This window comes from Gymnoscopelus braueri, assembly GCF_963280865.1.
Source record: "Gymnoscopelus braueri genome assembly, chromosome: 23".
Classification (NCBI taxonomy): Eukaryota; Metazoa; Chordata; class Actinopteri; order Myctophiformes; family Myctophidae; genus Gymnoscopelus; species Gymnoscopelus braueri.
This window is the reverse complement of record NC_137625.1, coordinates 12,411,558-12,433,106: the sequence shown is the minus strand read 5'-3', so window position 1 is coordinate 12,433,106 and position 21,549 is coordinate 12,411,558. Positions and strand designations below refer to the sequence as shown.

The window sequence follows — 21,549 nt, the reverse complement described above, 5'->3', positions numbered from 1 at the left end:
TTGGTCTTGGCTTTCTTAACTTTGTCTTTGATGGCCTCAATGTCAAGTTTTCCTTCTGAGGGAGCTGTGAATGAAAGTGGTGGACATCAATAAAACATTGTCTATAACCCTGTGGATTGTATTTATTCGTCGGTCCGTTCAGTTCAATATTTTCGTTAACATTTGTCAAGAGGGTGAAATAAAGCATAAATGATGCTTTCTCATTTGAGGATCGACAGTAAAATAGGACATTACAACATCACACAAAATTTTAACAAGAAAATGGTTTTCCTGTACCTTTATTTGTCTTCTTGGCGAGAGGTTTCTCTTTGGGTGGAATGAAATATTTTCTTCACTCAGGGCCGGATATAGGCATGGGCAAGGGGGGGCAATGCCCCCCCAAATGCCCTGACTGCCCCCCCAAAAAAAATCTTTAAATTCTTTTTTTTTATTTTTTTTTTTTAAAGTTACATTTATGTCATGATATGAAATGTGAGCTTACCATAATCAAAATAATCCTTAATCATATTCCATCATGTATCATTGCACAATTCAAATAATCCTCTCCTGATTTTCCATGGGCAGTGTTGCCAGATATTGCGAGAGAAAGAAGCCTAGGAAAACAAGCCCAAAAGAACAATAGGAAGCAGTGATACACAAACAGCCGAAAAAACTGAAAAAAATATGTTTTATAGGTCTAATTTTCCTATGCATATTTTCCTACGCATTTGGGGGGTTTGGGGCCCCCGAAAACCCCCCAAATGGTTTTGGGCCCCCCCAAATTTTTTCCCGCGCGCGGCGCCGAGGAAGCCGCCCCCCCCCCAACATTTATTAATGCCCCCCCAGTTAATAATTTCTGTATCCGGCCCTGTCTTCACTCCTCTTGCTTCTTATTCACATTCTCTGCTTGTTTAACCTAAGCAAAGAATGGATAACAGGAACCATCAAATCAATAAATGTGCCTAAAGGTGTGCTGCAACGTCTCACGGTGCAGCTGTCAAGACATGAGGAAGCTGCGGGGGCAAATAGTTTGTACGACAAACTGTTTGAATTTGTGGTTCCCCCTATGGGCAGAAGTGAAAGCAATGCAATTTATGGAGGTCCCTCAACATGCGATAACAATTTGGGTATTATTTTGCGTTTATGACATAGGGTGTTATTGTACAAAAATTGGCCCCGCCCACAGATTTGTGACGGCAATTACAGACAGTATGGAATGTCAAAACCCTGTTTATAATGGCTTTAGTGAATATTGGCGCTGAAGGATGAATTTGGCTTTAAAACCTTTCTTCTTTTTATCCCTCTCTCGTAGGAAGGACTCTCCTGTAGCCAGCTCCATGTCAACCTAGAGAAAGATACAACCCAATTAATAATAAAGATACAACTTTGAGTAAAAAATAATATAACAAAAAACAAGCAGAAAAAAGTCTTCCCATTTTCTGATATTTATGAAAATATAACTAAAATCTTATTTTTAAAAGTTATTTAAATAAATCTGCCTGCCTTGCCTATTAATACCAAATCAGTTTTTTATGAAACACCTCAGAGCACCCTAATTTTCAAAATACCACTGCCTCTCTACCATGTGCTTTTAATTGGAGAAAAAACTAAAAAGGTATCACGAAGATACCACTTCAGAAGTGTCATCGTATATGCTCCTCCCTTTGAGGGGATAACTTCCTGTATATGTTGTAAAATAAGACAAAAGAGAAGTGGCTGTGACAGAGAGAAGATAATGCATCAATCTTTTAGTCATTACACTCCTGTGAAGATTCTGAATGATCATTGTAAAGCATGGGGTATGCACTGGATTGGCTGCTGTTTGCATGGATTTTGATGTTATCCTCCCATCTTGCTGAGGTTTCTGGGGAGCTGCCAGCAATCACTGATGAAACATTTATTAAGGATTGTGTAGACATACACAATAAGGCACGGTCATCAGTCCAGCCACCTGCAAGTGACATGCTGCATATGGTAAGCATGATATCAAAAGAAATAGGTTTTCGACGGCAGACATTTTGACAGGTAAATGCAGATGATGGAATAATATGAATGAATTGTGTGGGTGATATTAAAGTCTCACTGTTACTGCTGAGCCAGCATGAAGTAACCAGTTAAACCCTATACACTTTGTTATCTGGCCGGTCTAATATTTTCGCCAAATGTTCACCTATTATAACATGCCCAGAACAGGGACATTAGGGTTCAATAGACTGTGATATGTTGAACTGCAGCTGTTTGATTTGTATGTTCCTCAAGACATGGGATGAAGGCTTGGCCATCACCGCAAGGGCCTGGGCGAGGAACTGTGAATTCATACACAACATCCACCTCTCAGAAGTTCGTCGAATGCATCCTGTCTTCTCCTCTGTGGGAGAGAACATATGGGCAGGCTACCCCCCCTCCAGGGTTACAGTCAAAGATGTCATAGACTCATGGGTCATTGAAAAGAACCATTATTCTTACACCACCAGTGCATGTACTGCTGTCTGCGGCAACTATACACAGGTATCTCCACATGCTAAAATGACTATATGCCATATATTGTTTGTAGTTCAGCTGTACATGTTGAAATCAAGGAGTCTATAAGGAGGGATATTAAACGAGTGAACCTGATGAATACAACAGATTTGGTCTTCTTTGTGCAACAAGGTATTTCTTCTGTTCTGTCCCTAGATTGTATGGGCAAGCAGCTACAAGGTTGGCTGCACAGTCCAGGTCTGCCCAGATGGTGTCAAAGGTACAAGTTTTGCGGATGAAGAAAGTGCCTTTTTTGTGTGCAACTATGCCACAGGGTGAGTTGAAATATGCTTACAAAATGTGGTGGAATTTCACCAAGTACACACTAATAAAGAAGCTGACTTCAAAATGATAATTCAGTACCCTAGCATATGCAAAAAACACAATGTCTCTATGTATTTCCAGTAACAGTATAGCTCTGACATTATGCTAAAAAACTATCCGACGTGTCCAATTAACCACTTAAACCCAATATACTTCGTTGAACGGGGTCCACCAGGGGTCTATCTTTGGCATACTGTTTTCTCCCTCTACTCATCTCAACTTGACATCATGTGAGCTTGTAGATTTGCTATTTTCACAGAATATTCACCTATTATGACATGCTAGGGTTCAAGTAATCTGGGGACCCATTTGGAAAAAAAAAAGAGGAAAATTCTGCTGCAGAATCTGTCTTGAGAGATTAGGGTTCAAGTGGTGACTGGAGAAGGGGTTGCTTGTCGAATCTCGTCTTGCATGGAATCAATTAAAACAGACATCTGGTCTGTTCTGACTCAAATTTAGACAAGAGGAACCAGACGTATTTGGCTGTAAGTCTTATTTCCACATTAGAGAGAAGTGTCTCGAAATGTCACAAACTTCATAATACAGGAAATAAACAAAAAACATAATTTAAGTGATTTTGTTTCTTTCAAATTAATACCCATAGGCATGTTTCATTCTGGATTTTATTCTAAAAAAAAGTAGTAAGAAGAAAAGTCATCTAGTTAAATGTAGTTTATGCTTCTTCTACAGGGGTAATGTGAATGGAGGACGACCATATAAAACAGGACACACATGCACTGGATGTGAGGGTGAATGCAAAGGGAAGCTCTGCTGTAAGTACTCTTCTCAAACTCCAGATAGCCTGATTTCATCAGACATGTTTGTCAAGTAAAAAAGCTCCTAGCTGCAACTCTGCAGCCCATGGTCTGCATTTCTATGTTTTTTATCCAAAACACTTTACAATGTGTGTTACATTCACCCATTCACAATATTGCTCAACTTAAGGTGTTATCAGTCCATATTAGTGTTTTTAATCTCATTGCAGACAACCCAACACGAGACGAACAGCAAAGTAAGTAGAATATAACATTCATTGTTGTGGCACATTATATTCTGGTAAAATGGATTAATAAGGTAGGGCAGTGGTTCCCAAACTGTGTGACGAGGCACACTGCTGTGCCATGAGACAAGTCTAGGTGTGCCTTGGGATTTTGTGACAACCACACATTATTGCAATATATACAAAAAGTTATGAATAATTTACTAAAACAGCCAAACCCTACTTTACCCAATACAGAAAAACATTCTATAACCTAAACACCTGGTATCCCTATTTTAGGTATTTCATTATAGGTGAAAATGTGAATTGATTTATTCATTTTTCACACATTTTAATAATAGTGAAAATAGCCGATCTACAAGCTCACAACGCCAAAGTGATACGTTGTGAGCTTGTAGATATTTTGACTTGCCCATTGGTGTGTCTTGGGCACAAACAGTTTGAAATCCACGAGTATTCTAAAAGTGTTTTAAGAGATTTGTCTTTGTTCAATAATTGAACAAAGATAATCAATAGATAAGCTAACAGCCAAACAATGCTACATGTTGGAGGGAACCAATCTGACCTGACCTCTGCTCTAGGCTACAACTGGAGCCCTGACTGGGACCCTGCCCTGTCTTCTTGTGGCGCCTCCTGTCTGGCTGTGCTGGCCATCCGGCCACTGGCTCTACTCTGTACCTTCATCGCTGCCTACACTGTGAAGCACTTTTACCCAAACATCTTACCATACCACAGGCTTGGTTGACTGCTCACATTAAACCACTGCCAAAAAAGCCAAACCCTAAAGAACACAATGATTATAGACCAATAGCACTCACATCTGTTATCATGAAAGCTCTGGAAAAAAATATGGTTCATCATCTCAACAATGCCATATTTAACTCACAGGATCCATTTCAATTCGCTTACAAGCAGGGTCGTAGTACAGAGGATGGAGTTGTCACACTGGTTCACTTCATCTCCAAACATCTTGACAAACCAAAATCCTATGCTAGAGGACTTTTCCTAGATTTTTCTTCTGCTTTCAACACAATACAGCCGGACTTGATCCTCACTAAAATGGTTCAGTTACACATTAATCCTTTTGTTATTCAGTTTTATTTTAAGTTCCCCACTGACAGAATTCAGTATGTAAAGGTAAACAAGACACTCTCCTCTCCCATCAGTACCAGAGTTGGTGCACCCCAAGGTTGCATTAGCTCACCTGTCCTGTTTACTCTTTACACGGCAGACTGTAACAACTGCGAGTCAAATCAGTTTCTTCTGAAATATTCAGATGATTCTACTCTAATAGCTCTGATGACTGACAGTGATGACCCGAAACAGTACCAGTGTAGCGTTGACCGGCTTGTGGAATGGTGTGACAAAAATAATCTGATTGTCAACACTAAGAAAACTGAGGAAATTATATTTGGTCCTGCTCCCGGTGATAAGACACCACCGGTGACAATCCATGGTTCAGCTATTGAACAAGTCCCATCTTACAAATATCTGGGGGTGATGATAGATGCCACCTTATCATGGTCATCTCATATTGATTATATTTGTAAGAGGATACAGCAGCGTATGTACTCCCTACGCCGACTTAGATCGTTTGGTGCTAGCAGTCAGATCTTGTCTCATTTCTACACGTCTGTTGTTCAAACTGTGATGTTGTACTGTAGCTCGGCCTGGTTTAACAGCCTACCATTGGTATATAAGAACAAACTGTATAGCCAAATTAAGATCTGCGCTAAAATTGTTGGTAGGCCAGTTGAGGTTGTGTTACGTTCCTTTAAAGAAGCCCAGATCAATAGCATGCTTAGACTGGCGAAGAGCATCTCCTCTGACCCCTTACACGTTTTAAATTATGAATATCAACTGTTGCCCTCCATGATGCGGTTTAGAGTCCCAAAATATAAGAAAAACAGGCTAAAGAATTCTTTTGTACACCAGTCTGTTCTGCTTTTAAACCAAAATCGGTAAACCAAGAGGATATGTTCTTTTGTTCTTGTTTCTGTCTGCTTCTGTGATGTGTGTCCTGTAATGTATTGTGTATGTCCTGTCTGTATCTTGAAACGGTGACGTCATGGACACAAAGAAAATTTCAGTGAGAACTGACAATAAAGTTTTATCGTATCGTATCTTCTGCTATGAGTGGCTAACATTTTAACATTTAACTGTGTTTTGGGAACGATATTAACCAACCGGGAAAGCATCTGTGTCATTTTAAGATTTCTTTGGCTATTAAAAAAAATAGCATATATACACAAGCTCATAGCGCGGCACCGAGTGCCGTGCTATGAGCTTGTAGATCTGCTATTTTTGAAAAATCGTGACAATTTGTGCAAATCTTTTTATCTGCAACATTTTAACTCAAATCTTTGCTTCTGTGGATTCTACAAATGTCTTCTAAATCCTAACATTTTTTTGAAAAAACTTTACACAATTCGAGGTTAAATTGTCCACTTTAAAAATATATATATTCAAAGATTTGCACACATTTTCACGATTTTTCAAAATATAACAGAGCGCCGCGCTATGAGCTTGTATATCTGATATTTTTTTAATAGCCAAAGAAATCTAAAATGACACAGATGTCTTCCCAGTCTTAATGGGTTACAATGCTAGGTAATTAATGACCAAAAATTAAAAAAAAAGGAAAATGTTTATTTTCATCACAACAGCAAAGTCCATTGTACCTGTACAGAAGTTATTCTTCACGTCATGTACAGATCTTACCTCTGGAACAACCAATGTAAAATGTCTCAAAAGTAGTAATATATATTCTGCAATAATATAAATACCGACCATGGAAAACGGTGAAAAAGCAGAACTTTTATATGAGTACGGGTCAGAAATAAGACTTATCATTCCAGCTGCGAGCTTGCTTATACTGTATTGCAAGTAATTTTGAATTCACAACCGGCCTCCGTATTAAAATACAAAGATTCTCTACATGGGGTAACGGGTGTTAACAGCCAATCATGTATATTGTTGCTGTTTGACAGAAACCTTGCTTCTCTATATTTATACTTTTTCTTTTTATGTTTTTTCATCAATTAAAGCCCTATTTTATACTTGTGTCACGCAAAACACGCCACATTGAGAGCTTCTAGATACATTTTTGCTATGAGACTTTTTTCCACCCGCCATTCCCAGATTAGTAGTAAAAAGATCTTGTGACTAAATAATAACCAACTTATTTTCAAGGAATGAAAAAAAAAGAACATGTTCCAATGGATCCGACACTGGAACACAGGAATATTCAAGGTTTCCGCCCAACAGTGACGATATCTGATGTCCTAAAATCCCATCATCTGTGATCACAGAGTTTCCGTTCCACCCGATATCTTTCTCCTCTAAATACCGCATGAAACAGTATGAATATTTACAGTACTATTAGTCCGTATCATCACTCCTCTATATTGTCAGCTTTAGCTCTTCTTTTTCTTGTTTGTGGAGGTGCTGATGGGTGGGGCGGTGTTCACCGGTGGAGCTCCCAGCTTCTTGGTCTTGGCTTTCTTAACTTTGTCTTTGATGGCCTCAATGTCAAGTTTGCCTTCTGAGGGAGCTGTGAATGAAAGTGTTGGACATCAATAAAACATTGTCTATAACCCTGTGGATTGTATTTATTCGTCGGTCCGTTCACCGTTCAGTTCAATATTTTCGTTAACATTTGACAAAAGGGTGCAATAAAGCATAAATGATGCTTTCTCATTTGAGGATCGACAGTAAAATAGAAGGACATTACAACATCACACAAAATGGTTTTCCTGTACCTTTATTTGTCTTCTTGGCGAGAGGTTTCTCTTTGGGTGGAATGAAGTCTTTTCTTCGCTCCTCTTGCTTCTTATTCACATTCTCTATTTGTTTAACCTAAGCAGAGAATGGATAACAGGAACCATCTAATCAAAAATGTGCCTAAAGGTGTGCTGCCATGTCTCAAGGTGCAGCTGTCAAGACATGAGGAAGCTGCGGGGGGGGGGCAAATAGTTTGTACGACAGACGGTGCAGCTGTTCGAATTTGTGGTGCCCCCTATGGGCAGAAGTGAAAGCAGTGCAATTTATAGAGGTCCCTCAACATGCGATAACAACGTGGGTATGATTTTGCATTTATGACATAGGGCGTTATTGTACAAAAATTGGCCCCGCCCACAGATTTGTGACGGCAATTACAGGCGCTGAAGGATGAATTTGGCTTTAAAGCGCCTACCTTGATCTCTTCCAAACGTTTCTTCTTTTTATCCCTCTCTCGTAGGAAGAACTCTCCTGTAGCCAGCTCCATGTCAACCTAGAGAAAGATACAACCCAATTAATAATAAAGATACAACTTTGAGTAAAAAAAAAACAAGCAGAAAAAAAGTCTGCCCATTTTCATATATTTATGAAAATATAACTTCATACAATATTTATGCAAATGTGTATGTTTTTCTTTATAAAAATCTCCAGGTTTACCACCCAGTTAAAGACTATTGGGAACTATTGGGAAACAACAGCCATGTCTCATTCTTGTAGAATCCACATGAGAAGCCTTAGGGAATGGGTGTCTCTATCTCTCTCTACTCACCTTGCTGTCTGGCTGTTGCGGGGGGAATGGTGTGTACTGCTTCTTAACGCTCTTCTTCTTGGGTTCCTTGCGCTTGGACAGGTTCTTATGGCGGAAGTTCGGCAGGAAGCGTTCCCAGTTCTGAGTCTTAAGATCGGGGTCCTTCGCCAGCTCCCGCTTGATCATCAGGGTCTGTTGATTGGTCCCAAAGGTCACCATTTATGACATATTGCTTTTACAAAACCCAGTACTCTTAATATATGTACAGTGTAACACTGCTATGGGATATTCTGGCAACTGCCATTTATTGAGAACCATTTCATCAAGCGCCGTATTGTGGAACGAAAAGGTGGAGTAACAGTGAAAATATTGACATGATTCTTTAGTCGAGTGCAAAGTATAAATGGCTAATTAAGCATCAGATTTGTGCAATATTTAAGTCAAAACAAATGTCTCATGCCCTCAGCTCCAGGTCATGCCAGCACTGGCATACAAACCCAGATATAAAGTTGTGTCAATCATGACAATCAGTACAAGGATGGAGATAATCTTCATTGGGCATGCCTGAAATCTGTATGGTCCATGAAATCAACCCTGACCTAGGTCAAAGAGTCTCAAAAATGCTTACCATAGCAGATAGCCTGAGTTTTTATAATTATCGTGGATCATTTATTTGTATATTGTAGTATCAATGGACATTTCAAGACCTACCTTGATGTTATAGATTGGGTGGATGTTCTTCATGGTGTCCATGACAACTTTGCGCACCTGTACAACAGAAGACCGAGTTTTAGAGTCCATCATATTAATAAATGTCACCCGTTAGACCGCCATAATATGACTTCAAATCAATATAACGGTTATTTCCCATTTTTGCCTCGATTACTATTAATGAACAATTATTAAAAAATATAAATAGTGAAAACAGCAGATCTACAAGCTTACAATGCGTCATATAACATTTTTAGACTGACTGAACTATTACAAAAAAAATTGGTTTCCAGTAATGACGAGGAAATCTTTGCAAAAAACATGCAATTTGGTGCATTCAGGAATTTTTTTTTTATGCAATATGCATAATGTTTTTGCATGTTTAGCCTCATTGTGGCTTAGAAAAGGTTAAATCTCCACTGGTGTGGCGGAACCCAACAGCGTGTTGCCGTCAGCCTAGACCGAATTTAAAAAATATATATATATATCATGATTATTACAATTGACAATTATTTTCTACTCTATTTTACTTTGGTACGTTGGTATGTAAGCTTGAATTTGGACAGAGGCCATATTACAGTGTCAGGCAAAAGAAAACTACTACATGCTGTTATTTCTTAAATCTCTGAATTCTTTCTACCCAGTTTTATCCCATTCACTGTATTTAGATGTCACAAAACAGATCAGTAGGCGGAGATGATCTCCGATCGTCTGGCTACGTGTGACTGGGCTAAGAGGCACTTACCTCTTTAAGGCCATTGAAAGGACCCAGGGCGGATACTGTGTTGCCCTGCACCATGACGTAGCAGTTGGTCAACAACTCCAGTGCCTGGAAAGAAGAGAACTGTCAGCTTGAACACAGTTGATTGCATTCACAATCCCTTTGGATTGTTGTAAACAATTATGACAGACACACAGTGACACATGATGAGTACGGTGCTGCCACCTAGTGATGATAAGCCCAAACTTCACACTACAAAACATGGAATAGGCCCGGGGAGAAAGTGGGAATTTAAATTGGATTAAATTTGACCTGTGTATCCAGAGTGCAATAATTCCTGAGTTGAGGAGAGAAATCCCCTTCTTGTATGTTTGAAATCCTGCAGTTAAGGACTCACTTTAAGTGTGGAGCCTTTGGGGCCAATAAGCCTCTGTCTTCTCTTCACAAAGCGCTCTCTGTTCCTCACCAGCGTGCCAACCTTGATTATGTCACATGCCATGTCATCCTGTAGTATCCGAACTGCCTGCATATAAAACAAATAATAAACACAAAGACGGAAAAAGAAGAAAATAAGTCCAGCTCAGGTATTTTTATTTTTCCAAAAAAGTTGTCAGTTCACTTTTAATTGCTGAATAAAAATTGCGATGATAAGTAGGAACGATGAGGGAGGTATGTCTAACAAGAAAACAAAGAGTAAACAAAACAAATGTATCGCTAACTGGAAAAAAGATTGTTTAGTCTTTGGTGCAGTCCCTTGTTCCCTGAGTGACATTCCATTAGAATACTTCCAGTTACAACGGCATACTTTTAAACAATGGTGCATAATAACGTAGCTTTCAATTGTGATTCACATCATCTTCTGATCTGATTTGATTTATTTATTCGCACAATAATAAACATTACAAAGGTAACATTATTAAAAAACAATACAGAAATAAGTGCAGGTGAGAAAAAGAAACCCATAAAGGGCTTAAAAAGGGTTATTATCTAAACAATTATAAACAAGTCATTAAACATAATCAAGTTAAACATAATAATCAAACATAAGACATGACAAACAAATACCTAGTGTGATCCTGTTGTGAAGCCAAAATGTTACTGAACTGACATGGATGGGTGCAGAACTACTTTTATGCCAACTTATTACCTGCTCAAATGGGACGCTCCTCGCAAGCAGCTTGATGAGATCCCTCGACCTCAGAATGGCGTAGGGATCATAAGTCTTCTTAGTGGTGCAAACTGTCATGCTACCCTCAATCAAGTCCAGGGATCCTTTGATGTGCTGCGGGGGGGAAAAATCCAAGTGTAAGGGGGCCGTTTCTTTTTTTATTGGAGTGGCAGAGCTCTTTGTTGTTGCAGTAGGGCAGAAAACTTGTATCTCCATATTTCAGCTTGTAGATCTGCTATATTTGGAACGTTAATCTTTTTTTAATGTAATCGATTAAATTGACAACTCCACTGCTTGCGGTCATGTCGCTCCAACACTACGCATAGGAAAGAGACAGTGATGAAGCGGCACTACTCTCCAAAAGTTTAACTATTCTACTCGAGGCACTTGCGCCCAATTTGCGTTGCAAAGGGGCCACATCTTTGACATAGGAAATGCATGGCAGAAAGGCTCTGGCAGCTAAAAAAATGCTTTCTGTGGACACAGCCCCTTATATTAGACAAAACCAATGTGTTGGGCAAGCATACGGTTTAAGAACTTGAGTTAAACTGTCACCAGTCTATTACATCAACTGAGAATTTAAAAAAAAAAATCTACATAAATATGTTAAACTGGTCCTTCAGGAATAAATCCCCTACAACATGTTGTTTTCTTTCGGGTCAGGTGTCACACAATTGCCCTATTTGGGTTCAAAAAGGTGACTGTAGCTGAAAAGTGACACTTTTGCATGTCTGCACTTTGAGACACAAAATATTTCAACAGTTCAAAAATATACACAGTCAAATCCTGTGTTCATTGTTCATTTATCCATCTGTAACTCTTAAGGGTGTACAAATGGTACCAAATGGAGTTAAATTAACTGTGTGTCGCTTACCACTTCTCCCAGGGCATTCTGTACTAGAGGCCAGCACTCCTTCAAATAGGCTTCTCTGTACTTTGGAAAGAGAGTGGCGAAGCTGCTCTCCTCCAGCATCCCCCTGGGGTTGTCGTCTTTGTTGAACGTTGGCTCCTTCCATCCATCAGGAACAGTTAGCAGTTCTGCTTCGTCAACTGTAAGATACTTTTTGCTTACGAAGCCTAAAAGGCAAACAGAAGCGTAACGTTTGTTTATGCTCCACTGATCCAATGTCAAAAACACAATTAATTCATTAATCAGTTGACAATGTATCGTCAACTTATAAAATAGCAGATATACAAGCTCATACGAGCTTGAAGATCTGCTATTTTTTTTTAAATCATGATTTTTTTTTGCAAATCTTTGAATATATGTATATTTTTTTGCAAACATTTGTAACTCAAATCTTTGCTTCAGGGGGGTCCCTGGAACAAAATAGTTTCAGATGGGGTTTTGTGGCCAAATACATATAATTTTGGGGGTCCTTGACATGAAAATGTTTGAGCACCACTGATATATAAGTTATATATGATATAGAAACACATATTCAGAAAAACTGTGGGATTTAGAAGACATTTGTAGAAGCAAAGATTTGAGTTACAAATGTTTGCACAAATTTTCAAAAATAGCAGATCTACAAGCTTGTAGCGTGGCACCCGAGTGGTGCGCTACGAGCTTGTATATCTGCTATTTTTGAATAGCCAAAGACATATAAAAGGTAGCAATACCGCAGTGTAGAGATACTCTGTTACAAGTAAAAGTCAGGAATTCAACATTTACTTGAGTAAAAGTACATAAGTATTGACAAGTTTTCAAATGAATACAAATCTTTTGAAAATAGCAGATCTACAAGCTCACAATTGTAGATCTGCTATTTTCAAATGGCCAAAATGTATATAGGGCTTTAGTGGTTAATATATGTTTTGTAATAACAATCCCAATCTACAAAGTAACAAGTAACTAAAGTTTTCAAATAACTGTAGTGGAGTAAAACGTACAATATCTGCCTCTGAGATGTAGTGGAGTAGAAAACATTTTATTGGAAATTTAAAATACACAAGTAAAAAATACCTCAAAATTGCAGTACAGTAGGCCTACTTGAGTAAATGTACTTAGTTACTTTACACCATTGGTTCTCAAAGTGGGGTCCGGGGACCCCCAGGGGTCCTTGGGGACGTACCAGGGGGTCCCCAACAGAATTAGCCTGTAGATCTGCTATTTTTGAAAAATCCCTGGAAACAAAATATTTTTGAGATGGGGGTCCGCAGCCAAATAAATATCATTTTGGGGGTCCTTGACAAGTTTGAGAGCTACGGCTTTTTACACCACTAGTTACAAATGATTAAATCATCACAGAGGGTTTTTACTCTACAACAGTTTTTAACCTATATAGCAACATATACTTCTTTTTTTTTAAACAAAAGGTTGCTTGGTAGGATGTATACGATACACTGCATAACATGACATTAACGTATTGTCAGCGTTTACCTTGATTTTTGCCCTTTTTCTGTCTCTTTCCACCGTGTGGATCAAGACTCACGCCGTCCTCATGCATGGAGGACGCCATTGTTGATACAATAAATTTTAGGTAGTGACGTCACACCCAGTGTTGCCAGGTTTCGTGAGAGAAAGAAGCAACCGGGTCTAGGAAAGCAAGCCCAAAAGAAGCAAACCTAGGCCAGTGGTTCTCAACCTGTGGGTCGAAACCCGCAGGACCAGGAGGGTCCCCAGATGACAGTGAAGTGACAATTTAATCAAAATCAAAGTAATCAACAAACTAACTGGTCAAACAATGGCCAAATTGTTAAATAATAAGAGGCAAACATTGTGAAAATAGCTCTTTTTTCACCATATCTGTTGAACCGAGTCAAACTAAATTGTAATGCCTCAACTGCTACATTCCAAGTGCTAGTCAGGGTGGGGGGTCCCCAGTTCAAATATGATTATTTTTGGGGGTCACGGCCTAAAAAGGTTGAGACTTAGGCCACATGAGCACTTTAAACCTCGGAATCGGTTCTATGAAAATAGCCGATCTACAAGCTCACAACGCGTCGCATCATCACAACGTGTTGAGCTTGTAGATCCGCTATTTTCAAAAACTCTTGCTATAAAATGTGGAATATTTTGAATATCTTTTTGAAACATTCTAACACCACATGCTCCCTGGCAGCCAGGCTGGCACAAAAAGAATTAATTAAGAATTTTGAGAACCTCAGGTTTAAAATAATAATAATTGGAAGCAAGCCTAAATAAGCAAGTACACTGTAGAAACAAGACCAACAAAAACACAACTACCATTTTTTTTACAAGCAACTTACAGAAAAAGCCCAAAGTCGCTCATAATAAGGGGACATGGCAACCCTGGACGCCACACCGCTTGTGTTTTACAGAGCAAACCATTTATTTTGCTTTACCGCCACCTTCTGGACTGGAGTGTGAATGTTAGTATCTGTAACACAGACTGCCCATTCGTCATTTAATGTTTTATTTTAAACAGCCCTGAACTACTGTATACAATTATTAGAATGTTTCTTTGTAGCACTGATAATCTGCCCCGTATTTGGAGAATCTCTCTTAGTTCTAATCAGGCTCTTTTCTCTTCTAGTCCTGTTGTACTTGTAGGTAAAGTGTTAGTAGTTTACCCATCTCTGTAATCTCTTTGGTCAAGAAAGATGTACATTACATGTTGGTTGCAGTAATCACAACTACCATTGATGTTTCCTCCAGTTTAACCACTTAACCCCTATAGGGTCCCAGTTCTGGGCATGTCATAATAGGTGAACATTCAGCAACAATAGCAGACCCCAAGTCTGCAAGGACTTTTTTGGTCGGACCTTTTAGACAAAAGTATTATAAATGTAACTATGTTGTATTACATTCTTTTGCCTAATAAAAATTTCAATCAAAAATCAATCAATCAGATCTAGAACCTCACGTTGAGAGCTCTGAGCTTGTAGATCGGGGGGCTATGGATAGACAACCCGGGAACTCCAGTCAATGAAAAATATAGGGTTAAAGTGTTTAAACACCTGCCCGTCCACCAGCATCTCTATAATTCCTTGAAAAGGTTTTGACCACCACTGATGGCAACATACGTTTTTCAGAAAACTGTTAGGACTTAGAAGACATTTGTACAATCGGCCTCAGGTCTTAATGGGCGTTACTTGACAAAAACAAACAAACATGTGAATCCCCTGTCCCCTAACCTTCCAAGGTACTTGGCTTGGCCCCTTCTCAGTAATATTGATAATGCATTGTGCACAAGTTATAAAATCACAAAGACATAGGCATTCTTCAAAACATTAAAAAGCTTTAATTGATTCATACAAGAATACATATGGTTTGAATCATTTTATTCAAGTCTTAGCTTCTCATAATAAGTCATTATTGCTTTAGTGGCACTCACACCAAGCACTGCTAACAGCAAGAAGCCTGCTGGTCCCACCACAGCAGCAATCATTTCCACATGCTCCGTCCCTGCAAGGAAATGAACACTAATTCAGTATCCACATTGCACAAGAAATGCACTATTTCTTCAACATTAAGTACAGTATAAAAACAAGCTATCCTGAAGGGCCATGAAATAAGGATAATTTAGTATACTTTCTTGTAAAATTCCCATAGTATATTTTAATATCTGAACTTAAGTACACAACCAAGGACTCTCCACAAGCCAATGTAGAGCTCCTTGAAATACTACTTCTTGTTGCTTAGCTTTTTTGTTTGTTTTACAATTCGAATCCTGAATCCTTATCTGATCAAACCATCATTTCAAGGACAGCTTTCATTCTATCATCACTGTTATGTGCTGGTAAATCTTTGTAGTTCTAAAATCTCTCTAGAGGTTAATTGAACTAATCAATTTGATTATAACAAAAGAAAAAAATGTAGGCCTAATAATCGATTAATAATCAATCCCTATTTGGGGGAATTTGAAATAGATTAAAAAACAAAAGAAATACCAGATCTATAAGGTCACACCACATCGAAGCATTGTGAGCTTGTAGATCTGCTATTTTTGCTATTCTTCATGAGACCATTGTCTGAGAGAGAGATAGGGATAAAGATAGATATATGATTGATATATAGAAATACAGTTTAAAAAAGTAATCGATAGAATAATCACCAAAAGAAAAAAGAACCGAGAGTTGCAGTTCCTAAATCTCTCTAACAGAATAACTGTAGCTCCCTTTTCTAGTACTAGTGGCATAAACATTTCCTGTTCCGGGTCAGTTTCAGATTTGAACCGGAAACGCATATGAAGGCGTTATGTGTTTACGGTTCAATCTGCTGCTGACTGAGCCAATCAAATGAAGCTTTGGGAAACTGATCTTGAACAGGAAATGTTTATGCAACCTTCTGGAAAAGAGAACTATTGCCCCAAATGTTATTGACTCACAGCTAGATGGCTGGACATGTGATTTTGCCAAGGTGCCGAATGACAGAGGTCCCACTGACACAACGGTTTCTCGTTCACTACGGACGTCCCTCTTGCTCAGTGACCTCTTGCTCCTGGTCAGCGGCTGGCTGCTGTTGGGGTTGCAGTTCTACAAGGAAGACAATGAAGCGAGCCATTTTTGAGAAAGGAAACAACTTTGAGCATGACAGCCTCAAACAACAGTAGATTCTCTAAAAGGTGTTTCCCAACCTGGGGTATAGGCTCGCTTTCTCAAAGAAAGAAAGTACTACTGTATATTGTTTGTTCACAATATGACGCGAACACTGTGCTCCTTATGTTATACTATGATGGTGGTGATCAAATAAACGGTTGTGACAACAGGTCGTGAGCACAACATTTTTCCTTTAGACAAATGTACTTAACACAATTTTTTTTTTCAAAAGGGGGCCCATACATAATTTGTGGCTCCTTGACATGACATAGAAAGCACTTTGGTTTACCGTGGTGCAGTCTTCATCATGTCCACATATCCGGGCAAGGCAGTGGAAGTACACGTCCGCCTTCTTGTTCATGAAGAACATTTGAAAGGAAAACCTGGTCCACTGGGCCAGACCATTTTCAGAGAGCCAATGGAAAGTAGAGTCAACAGGGCAGCTAGGGATACATAAGTGCAGTCTTCAGTTGATATTGGTTCCCAATGCAATTCAGTGTACACAAAATAAGTATTTACTTGAAAAAATTATTACAAATATCATTTGGGGGTCCGTGGCCTAATACATGTCAAACTGGTGGTCCTTGTAATTCCAAAGGTTGAGGATCACTGTGCCAAATGCCTACCCGTCAAGGAGGAGCGTGCCTTGGATCTCGTCGTTAGGGTCCGGGCTCTCTGTGGACCAACATGACACCACCTCCAGGAGGACATCTGAAGCAAATGTGTCGTTAACATCTAGGGCCAAGTGGAAGAACAGTACTTCATTCGGAAAGAGGTGTGTGACAGCGTTAAAGCGGTGAGTGTAGGCCAAGTCTGCATACAAGGCCAGGGACAAGCGCAGCACCTGCGATGAGTTGAACTCCACCACCGAATAGATGTTTAACCTAGAATGACAAGAGACTGTGGGTTTAAGTGTCAATTTCAAGACCTTCAGAGAAATTCCACGTTTAAGACCTCACAATGGTCTCATTTGTAGATCATTTCTGAACAAGAGTTGAAAACTGAAAATGATGTGTGCTCATTCACAATCATATTCAACACACAGTATATAAAACTGTTAATCAGAAAGCAAGCAATTCTGTTTCAATGCAATCTACAGCGACTGATGGTATACAAGTGTCTGTGATCTAATAACCAAAAACGAATAAACTAAAATTAGAAAACTAGAAAACACCGTGTTGCCTGTAAATCTAACTAAAACCACACAAACATTTATCAAAAGCATTAAAAAGAAATATTACAGTGTACTAATCTGCCAGAAATCATGCAAATCAAGTAACATGGTAAAGACTGGATCTGGTCTCACCACTGTGGTTTCATGTTGGCCTGGGCCTTTAACTTGCGAGGATAGACAAACTTCCACACAATCTTGTGTTCACGTCGGACGATGGTTAGCGCTTTGCTCAAGGTCACCGACATGGTGACCCGGTACTCGGTGTGCGTTTCGTTCACCTAAACACACAGACAAACTTTCTCACGCATGGTTATTTCATATGAACAGAGTACTTTGTACAATGTCATGCAGGCATGCAAACAGCCCCGAGGTGAAAAAGGTGACAACATGTTGTTTTCTTTCGGGTCAGGTGTCACACAATTGCCCTATTTGGGTTCAAAAAGGTGACTGTAGCTGAAAAGTGACACTTTTGCATGTCTGGTCATGATTGATGATTTCATGATGCACACATCGAACAGTACATTGATGATGAGTCATAACAGCTCTACTTGTGCATGTTATGACTCTTCATCCTCTACCTGTGCAGCTTATGACTCACCAGCCTCTTGGTGCCACATTGGGAGGATTTGCGTGGAATACGGAAGTAGAAGAACGTATCCGTCTCATTCACACTGCACCGGCCGTCATTTAGCACCGCTTTGACGTTGCCTCCTAGCTGAGTAGTCAGGTAGGCTTTTGCTATACCGCTGGCAAGGAATTTGTCCAGATGCTGGCTGAAAAGGCCTCTCTCTGTAAAGCAGTTAAACTAAAAAAATGTAAATCTGGATCTTATTCTCCTCCTTGTACAACCCAGACACGACTGCTCATTGTAATGTAATCTACAACCATCAATTATAATCTCTCAAATTATCAGAGAACAAAATCATAGGCATAACCATTGCTGTTGTTTTTTTAAGTGCATGTATGCACACACACATATATAATAAAAACTAGAAATGTTATCTCCTCTCAGCACAGATCCCCGCCAGACCTCTTTGCCTAATGCCTACCCAGAGCTGTGTTGCGACCCATTATAGCGCCACCATAAGGCCGATCTTTGACCTTTTGGCAGTTCCGGCCTGGCGGGGATAATAACGGTTAATATTTCATAGAAAGCACTCAAAGCAGACCACTTTACCGTTGCACACCGGACGTTCAGCCAAGACTACAGGAGGCATAAGGACAGGACCAACATTATAGTAGCCATGTCGACACACACATGTGTAGGAGCCCAGAGTGTTGATGCACAGAGAATTGGGGGGACAGCGCCGGCTGGAGAGAGCACATTCATCTGGACCTGATCAAAGAAAATAAATAATGAAATACTGGCATCAGTGGTAAACCCAGACTTTGGCAGCTATCATGCAGTGATGGACAAAGTACTCAACCCCAGTACTTGAGGCAAAGTATAGATACTCCTGGTAAAAAACAAAGTTGATTTGTAGTTGAGGTTAAGAACTGGAGTACTTGCTTTTTAAAGTTTTCAAAAGTAGTGCATTTTCACAGGGTGTATTGTATTGAAATGCAGACATTTTCTGAAAGATTCAAAAGAATTTCAGACAATTTCAACAATAGTGACAGTAGTCGATCTACAATCTCACAACGTGTTACATTGAGGGTTCCTGGAGTCTCTTCCTAGAAATGTAGCGGTGTCAAAAGTACTATATTTGTCTTTGAAATGTAGTGGAGGAAAAAAGGAATAGCCTACTGAAGCACTGCACAGTGCAGATAGTAAAACAGGTTTACTTAACTGCACTTGTGTAAATGTACTTTGTTACTGTGTCCAACACTGCATACATAGTGCACTTATGTTTAAAAATAAATAAAATAATTAAGCATTACCATCCCAGTATATAATGCCCTCTGTGATTGTGTAGGACCGATGCAGAGACTGAATGTAGTGTAGCTGGTCTCCTACAGGTAGTAACACATCTCCATCTGTCATGGAGGCGAACATGATTTTGGTCTTTCCTTCATCGTCTTGAGGCACAAAGTCAATAATGTGCACTCTGGCTTGTGGATTGAAGCCTTTCAACAGCCCCTCAAGCTATAGGGCACAAAGAAAATGTTTTTTTTTTAATATGAGACCCCCAGTCAAGTTAGTAGCCGGTTAAAATCACAACACAAATCTCAACAATAAAATATATACGCACCATTATATAACAAACTATAAAAGTGCACTCCTCTGAGCGCAGGTCCCCGCCAGGTCGGGTTGCCTACCCGGTCGTGCACAAATATACAATCTACAAACTCGTGGCATAGATTATATATTTGCTACTTTTGAACAATTTTGATTTGTATTTTATTTATTTGTGAGAAGATTTTCACCTATAGTGACATGCTCAAAATGGGGACACCAGGTTGAAAGGGTTTAAGTCTGTCAGTGGGTTTTAAAAGCCTTTAACCAATGAAAAGTATCTAGAGCTTGACTAAATAATAAATACATTGGCTCCATTGGAATGAAGGTCATCTCCACCCCCCATTTACTGAAAAGTAACAGTTTTGACATGCAAGGTTTCCACCCTACTACAGAAACAGTTTGCAAAGACGGTAGGTATCAGATACAAATCTGGCTTTGGTCTCACTTTCTCTTTCACAATCTTCTCCATTTGGGCTCTTGGCTCCGACGTGGGGTCCCGTAGAGTCCCTGACAGTGACCATGGCACAACCATCAGTAGAAATGGGCCAGAGAAGTCAAACTGAAGTTCTATAGCAACAATAAAATGGGAGAACGATATTAGGTCATCTTATTAGAAATGAATGACATCACATGACTACTGTCTGTCATCCTTATTTGTATTAGGAAAAGAAGTGACATGCTTAGCAAGAGTCTAAAAACAATTGCCAATGCTCTAATTTAACCACTTAAACCAAATACAGTACACTTTGTCATATGATGAATAGCGAAAATAGCTTGTAAAAAAATGGCTTATAATGCGGGCGGATGATCATATGCCTAAAATAGGGACGCCAGGGTGAAAGTAGTTAAGCACAGCCAATCTCCCCAAACACTCTTCTCAAAAGGACCTTCGACATTAGACTGACCTGGCATGACATCTACGGGACCAACGGGCACGTTAACCGCAACAAAACACAACAGGGCCGGGTCCGACTGCCACTGTCCGCCACATTCCTCCCAGACGACAAGCTTATACGCCTCGCCACCTGCCAGCCCTGGTAGACGCAACCGTGGCTCAGAGACTAGCCCACTGCTGATTGCGGTGTCGTTGTCAAAGGAGAGTTCATACAGATAGCCCTCTAATGGTGGGCCTATGGTTCTAGGAGTCCACCAGACAGCAGTGGAGTCCTGCGAACGGTAAGTGAGGTTTAACACGCCATGAGGTCCTGGGAGAAACACAAAAACACATGCATGCACATGAACACGGATGCCATTTCAAATGTTGATATTATATCGATATTGATACAAGACTAGATATTGTCTGGGATTTTGATATGGCATAGGTGTGCTCAGTGGTGGAAAAAGTACTCAAATTCTTTACTTAAGTAAAAGTACCAATACTGCAATATAGAAATACTCTGTTACAAGTAAAAATCCAAAATAAAAAATTGACTTGAGTAAAAGTACAAAAGTATTGGCATCAAAATGTACTTAAAGTACCAAAAGTAAAAGTACTAAAATATTTGAAAATAGCAGATCTACAAGCTCACAACGCGACGCGTTGTGAGCTTGTAGATCTGCTATTTTCAAATAGCCTAGGTATAAAATAGGGCTAAAGTGGTTAATGTATGTTTTGTAATATCATAATTTATATCTAAAAAGTAACTAGTAACTAAAGTTTTCAAATAATTGTAGTGGAGTAAAAGTACAATATTTGCCTCTGAGATGTAGTAGAGTAGAAGTGAAAATATTGGAAATTGG

At 39.4% G+C, this 21,549-nt stretch overlaps 2 protein-coding genes across 3 annotated transcripts; one reads left to right on the top strand and one right to left on the bottom strand.

Moving 5' to 3' along the window:
• The first annotated feature begins 1,738 nt into the window (after nt 1-1,738).
• Nucleotides 1,739-6,354, top strand: glipr1a (GLI pathogenesis-related 1a). Of its 2 annotated transcripts, none has more exons than XM_080421015.1 (6): nt 1,739-1,953; nt 2,239-2,487; nt 2,656-2,774; nt 3,514-3,596; nt 3,809-3,835; nt 4,405-6,354. In XM_080421015.1, the coding sequence occupies exons 1-6, from the start codon at nt 1,774-1,776 to the stop codon at nt 4,566-4,568; spliced, it is 822 nt and encodes a 273-aa protein (XP_080277141.1). In that variant the 5' UTR covers nt 1,739-1,773; the 3' UTR covers nt 4,569-6,354. The 2 variants fall into 2 exon arrangements, with proteins under 2 accessions (XP_080277141.1, XP_080277140.1); XM_080421014.1 differs by having other exon boundaries at nt 4,375-6,354.
• A 101-nt stretch (nt 6,355-6,455) lies between these two features.
• Nucleotides 6,456-13,413, bottom strand: krr1 (KRR1 small subunit processome component homolog; the record flags this gene model as incomplete). The annotated part of the gene is made up of 10 exons (XM_080421013.1): nt 6,456-7,376; nt 7,585-7,681; nt 8,019-8,096; nt 8,373-8,543; nt 9,063-9,119; nt 9,808-9,891; nt 10,181-10,306; nt 10,931-11,065; nt 11,826-12,028; nt 13,335-13,413. 10 exons carry the CDS (start codon nt 13,411-13,413, stop codon nt 7,240-7,242), a joined length of 1,167 nt encoding a protein of 388 aa, XP_080277139.1. The 3' UTR covers nt 6,456-7,239.
• Nucleotides 13,414-21,549: the final 8,136 nt, after the last annotated feature.